This window comes from Sinocyclocheilus rhinocerous, unplaced genomic scaffold, assembly GCF_001515625.1.
Source record: "Sinocyclocheilus rhinocerous isolate Xijiao unplaced genomic scaffold, SAMN03320098_v1.1 scaffold3174, whole genome shotgun sequence".
NCBI lineage: Eukaryota > Metazoa > Chordata > Actinopteri > Cypriniformes > Cyprinidae > Sinocyclocheilus > Sinocyclocheilus rhinocerous.
In genome coordinates, this window is record NW_015666612.1 from 204,179 (window position 1) to 210,676 (window position 6,498).

General features: G+C 36.1%; 1 protein-coding gene across 1 annotated transcript in view; it reads right to left on the reverse strand.

Moving 5' to 3' along the window:
* Positions 1-5,476, reverse strand: part of LOC107733024 (igLON family member 5-like) — a 42,055-nt gene extending 36,579 nt beyond the window's left edge. Inside the window, exons 1-2 of the mRNA XM_016544533.1 lie at positions 5,359-5,476; positions 4,639-4,720 (exon numbers count right to left, since the gene is read on the reverse strand). Of these exons, the coding sequence (XP_016400019.1) occupies positions 4,639-4,720; positions 5,359-5,476 (200 nt within the window). The remainder of the gene's footprint in view (positions 1-4,638; positions 4,721-5,358) is intronic.
* Between the last annotated feature and the right edge of the window lie 1,022 nt (positions 5,477-6,498).

Consider the following 6,498-nt stretch of genomic DNA (forward strand, 5'->3'; position numbering starts at 1 on the left):
TATATATATATATAAAACAAAGCTTTTTGTTTTTGCTTTTTTTATGACAATTACTCATACATCCACCAAAATAAAACATTGGTCACATTTCACCACAAAATCAAAAGAAGAAAATAAGAAATTATATTTTGCATGAAGCAAAAGCTTTTTTTTTAAATGAAAATGACACATATTTCCATCAAAATAATTTATAATTTTAAACATATTTCCATTTCAAAATAAAATGTCACATTTCACCACAAAATCTCTATCTCTCTCTCTCTCTATATATATATGTATATATATAACAAAGCTTTTTGTTTTTGCTTTTTTTTTATGACAATTACTCATATTCCCACCAAAATAAAATATTGGTCACATTTCACCACACAATCAAAAGAAGAAAATAAGAAATTATATTTTGAATAAAGCAAAAGCTTTTTTTTTTATGAAAATGACACATATTTCCATCAAACTTATTTATCATTTTAAACATATTTCCATTTCAAAATAAAATGTCACATTTCACCACAAAATCTCTCTCTCTCTCTCTCTCTCTCTCTATATATATATATATATGTATATAAATATATAACAAAGCTTTTTGTTTTTGCTTTTTTTATGACAATTACTCATATTTCCACCAAAATAAAACATTGGTCGCATTTCACCACAAAATCAAAAGAAGAAAAAACAAGAAATTATAGTTAGCATAAATATTAAAAATATCTAAAAAAAAAAAAAAAAAAAACACAAATAATTTGCATACAAAATAATAAAGAAAATATATAAAGAAAACAAAGTGTTTCCCCCTTTTTTTTAATCAGAATGACAAACATTTAGACCAAAATAAAATATTGGTCACATTTCACCACAAAATCAAAATTAAATTTTTTAAAATATAAATATATTTTGCTTAAAGAAAACAAAGCATATTTAAGGACTACTCAAATTTTAAGAGACGTACTTCAATCAAAAATGAGGTGAAGTGTGTCATTTAACGTGAATAAAAACAAGGGCTTGAGGGGTAGACGTGTGTTAATGTTCACAAATGACACCCCTCCCCTCCATTCCTATCCCTCAAAGACTTGTTTTCGTTTGTTTTAAATAAAATATGGAGTCTATAGATTAATTTCCATAGACAATTACTGTGCTGTCATTGAATGAGTGCTAGTATGAAACTCTGTCAATGTTTCTTTTGTAATCGTTACAACTCGCTCATAAGGTCTGGGTCATTAACTAGCTCATTAAGCTGACTAACCAGACCAGTGGTGATTGCTTTCAAAGCACACAGTGCCACAAACATACAGTGACCAGACCAGAAAAGCCCAAACTGCCATCTAAAAAAGTAGTGTGATGTTTATCAATGCACAAATAATCAATACTGCATGATGCCTCAAGGTAACAAATGTGTTTTATTGCGTTTTATGTGGTTTATTTTATTCCAAGCACATAAAATGGCAATTAAATGGTTAATATCGAAGGGACGGCTTTGAATAAACCAATAACAAGCTTTTTCTTTGTCACTTTGTCCTGGCAGGCGTGTTCAAATCTTTTTCTGGCACTGTACGCCATGCGGAGGATGCATTTTTGCTCTGGAGATCTGCCCTCACAAAAGCTTTTCTCCTTCATCCAAAATATGATTCACATTGGCTGATGAGTAAACCCCATTTTAAAACATTTAGAGTCATATATATTATTTGTCATGAAGAATTGCTGAAATATATTTGTTGCCTTGAAGCAACATTGTGTGGGAGTGGAACAGATACGGATGCAGCTGTTATAGAGAATATTGCAGTTATCGTATGTTTTTTATTTATATTTAAATAAAAAGTATTTAGATTTACTTATATTTTTCAAATGATCCATTTATTCATATTCATTTCTTTAGGTAATTACTTTTTTTTAAGTCCTCCCAATTCCAAAATAAAACTTTTCTTATGCATGAAAACTGAAACTGAAACAGCAATATCATTCTAGGTTAATTTCAATAATTCTGTGAACAAGTGTAACATACAACAAACACAGCACTACCACACTGCTTATTCAAATGATCCATTTATCCATATAAATTATTTTTCGGTATTTACTTAATTTTTCTTGTGCATGAAAACTGAATCAAACATATTTTAAAAAGTTTTTTTCATAATGCATGCAACAGAGGGTTAATTTCTAGACATATTTCAAAATTTATGTGAAAAGTGTAAAATATCACACAGCGCTATTCTGCTCATTAAATTATCAATTTTTTCACATTAATTATTTTTCTGTATTTACTGTATTTTTAAAAGTCCTCCCAATTCCCATATATAGCTTAATCATGAAAACGAAATAAAAAAATTTTAAACGATTGTTTTCAAAATGCATGCAACAAAGGGTTAAATATTCCAGGTACATTTCAATAGTTTAGTAAAAATAATGTAAAATCACACAGCACTATCACACTGCTTGTTTAAATGATTCATTAATCCATATTAATTATTTTTCGGTATTTACCTTACAGTTAAAAGTCCTCCCAATTCCCAAATATAATTTTTCTTATGCATGAAAACGGAACCAACCATTTTTTTTAAATAATGCATGCAACAGAGGGTTAAATATCACTCTAGGTACATGTCAATAATTTAAAAAGTGTAGTAAAATATCACACAGCACTCATTCATAATCCTCTACATTGGAGTAAAACACTCACATATGCAACTAAATCTCACGCTAGCTGACTAAATAATGTCTGTCGTTAGCCCTGAATAATAAATCATTAAAAATGCATGTTGCCATGTTTTATTTCTGATTACTAAAGTTCTTTCATAAAAAATGTTGATTGCCTGATGCTTCTTAAAAGTTTAGTTCGTTGTTATGCTTTCAAATGATATAGCAAATGTATTTCAATTTCAAATGATTTATTGATACTAAAAAATTGACTAGCCAATGGCGATTCTATTGCCAGTGTGTACATCACTGTAAAAAATGACCGTGAATTTAATGGTAAAAGACTGTAAAAATGCTACAGTAAAATCCTGTTAAATGGTTAACGGTAAATTCCCCTACTATATACAGTGAAAAACAGTAGAGGGTTGATTCAGTAATCTGTTCTCTCCCAAATAAATATGTCTGCTGAAGTCAGTGAATTGACTTCAATGGGGTCTATAAATACGTTGATTTCAGTAGTGCAAAGATCAGTGTTCACTGGACCAGAGGCTCTAAACACGTGGCTGGATGCTGTGCATCACTGGGAGTCTATGAGAGCATCATGAGCACTATTTGCACCAAATCACCTGATTGTTTATTGGACAGTGACGCTTGCATTGAAGTATTTTCCTCCTAAGAAATCCGGAAGCTTCTCTATTCAACGATTGATTGAGTTTTAAAAGAAATGTAGCAAAAACTGCCAGTGATATATAGTAGTCAACATTTGAATTGGATCAAAGAAGTTCATCAAGTTCATCAAAGACAAGAACGGTTATTGTTTTGGTTTTAGAAAAGGTTTTGATCCACTTCAAATGTTGACTATACTGTAGATGACTGACAGTGTTTGAAATTAAAAACTCCTCACAGTCTGGAGATGCAGTTAGTTCAAGTCTGTCACAACACATTCGGGTCAGTGCTCATAATCTTATCTTTTGCCTGCTGGCATTTGTAAATAATGCAAAAATGCAATTCTGAGCTTGGTCAATTATTGGCATCAAGTATTGTCACCGTTTAGTTTGAGAGGCAGCAACACTGAAGACACCAAAAAATATATAAAATTGGTTGAAGAACAAATGTTGCAATATAATAACTGACAACTGCGCTTCATCACTCTTCACACGATCAGACCACATACTGTAACGCCATCAGTCCTGTTGCATTTGGTACCCACAGTTCACCTCTAGATGTCACTGCTCTGCTCTTGAAATGGAGAAATCGTGACACATTTAAGGCTTAAATATCACTCACATTCATGTCAGCTTTGACTTTCAGCGTATCAAACTGTGATATCCCATCAATTCCCATTCCTGGTGCAGTTGTGTGGAATAATAATATGGTGCTTTTGAGAATATGAACCCCTGACAGCAGGTTCAGGAGTTCAATTGCTGGCAACAAAACTACAGAGTGAAATTAAAATGTTAAAAATGCACCCTCCAGCGAACGAATATGATAAAAGCAGTAGGGCTAGGCGATACGACCGTATATTTATAATCATGTGGCTATCAGTAGCAGGACTGCCTTACATTATTTAAATGCGACAGTGATGGAAAAACACAGAATATTGTGAAAATATTCTGCTCTCGGATTTCATCAAAAATATCTTAATTTGTGTTCTGAAAACTGAACGAAGGTCTTACATTATTGTGACTTAATTTCTCACAATGTGTCTTTATATCTCACAACTGTCACTATATATTTAGTTGTTCCTCATAATTGTGATTTATTATCTCACAATGTGCCTTTACACAGGTATGCCTTTACACAATTGCAAGGTTATTTATCGCAGTTGAGAGTTTATCTTCTGTGATTGTGATCTTATACCACTTTTTATTTATTTGAAACTTTATCTCACAATTACATGTTTTTGGTCATACCACCCCTCCCTAAGAAGATCAACAGATCATTCCAAGGGAGGAAAAGAGCGTGTTTTAAATCACATGACATAAGGATGCAGGTGCACGGTGCAATCACCTCAAAACGACGCTTTCTCCTTCCAGCACGGTAATGTTGTCGGGCAAGTGTCCGAACTCGGCCGCCTGAGCACCGGTGGGCCCTGCCAAAGAAAACGAGAGAGGAGAGACAGTGAGCATACAGCAGTTATTCCAACAACAGAAGGTCCACTCCATCCCCGAGTCCCCCGGGCGGCAGGACGCCGGGTACTGAGTACCTCATTGATCCTGGTCAGGCAGGATTTGTTTTTGTGGTTTGCTTAGTTATTTGCAAGGAGAGAATAATAAGACCGCAAAACGACAGCATGGAGCCATCAGCGCTGACCGTCAGAGGGCTTGAATAATGATTGGGTTCTGGCCCGCACGCCGCCTGGCCTTGCACTCGTCGAACAGACCCGATAATGAGCCCGGGGAATAGGATTCGCACGGAAGCGGCAGAGCGTGAAATGAAGGAACCGCCACTGCAATGGGAACACACACACACACTCGTGCATGAGCGCTGTCACTTGTGTACAAACATGTACACGTGCGCTTTCATATGCACAAATCAAACTACACACTGGGATACGAACAAACCGGGACATCAGAGGAAATGTGAATTTGCTCGGGCTGTTTGCAGGTGGCACCAACAACGTCAAATTCCTTTTTAGTTTTCAAACGCCATTCTTGTTCTTATCTATGTAGGGTGTGCAAAATACGCTCCAATTTCCTCTGCAAACAGAGATTAGTGTGCTATCGGCACTCTCTCGGCGTGGCTCCGTTGCTAGCCACGTCAATGCTGCCAAATGCCAGCGTGGCACCGTCTTCGAGTCCTGCTCATAATCCCTGTCCTTAATATCTGCTGGCCAATATTGGGTCATCCTGCCTTCGGGGTTTAATATACACAAGTGCAGTCAAGAGTTAAGAAGCACCCGGAAGGTCTGGGTGTTCAATGCGCAATGTGAAGCCCAGTGAACCAACGGCTTGCCAAGTGTGAGTGGAGAGGGAGGAAGACAAAAGGAGACATGCGGCATGTGATGGCCAAGCGCTGCAGTAGCCCCTCACTGCAGAACAAAGATCCAGGGGGCGGGGTTGGATCCACATCTAGGGGGTGGAGATGGGTGGGTCGCTGGGCTTTTTTAATGTGAGACAAAGCCATGGCGGAGGCGCTCCAAATTGCACAGAGTAATGAAAAGAAGCATGGGCTCATTGGGCTGCATTGTCATGGTATCGTACACAAATTGCATAAAGCTGCTTTGCATTATCCGCTGAAGTGACCAGCAATGACATTGCTAAATTAAGTTTTCTCGACTTGCGGCACACAAGGGCACGGACTGATTTAAATCAGAGTAATTGCTTAATCATCTTTCATTATTAATCATTCCTTTTAAAGACAAGTGCTTCAGTTTGGCCTGCGCAGGCATGTGCAAATATGAGCTAGTATGATTTCTGCAGTATGTAGTATATAGGCCATGCACACAATTTTCTGTACCCACGCAATCTATTAGCAATAAAAATGATGGTTGATAGGCCTATTGCATTTGCAGTTCATTCATCACATTAGAAATTGAGTTTTAAAGGAGTTGTTCACTCAAAAGTGAAAATTTGCTGAAAATGTACTCACCCTCAGGCCATCCAAGATGTAGATGAGTCTGTTTCTTCATAGGAACAGATTTGGAGAAATGTAGCATTGCATCACTTGCTCACCAATGGATCCTCTGCAGTGAATGGGTGCCGTCATAATGAGAGTCCAAACAGCTGATAAAAACATCACAATAATCCACAAGTAATCCACACCACTCCAGTCCATCAGTTAACATCTGGAGAAGAGAAAAGCTGCATGTTCGTAAGAAACAAATCCATCTCTAGGATGTTTTTTTTTTTTACTTCAAACCATTGCTTC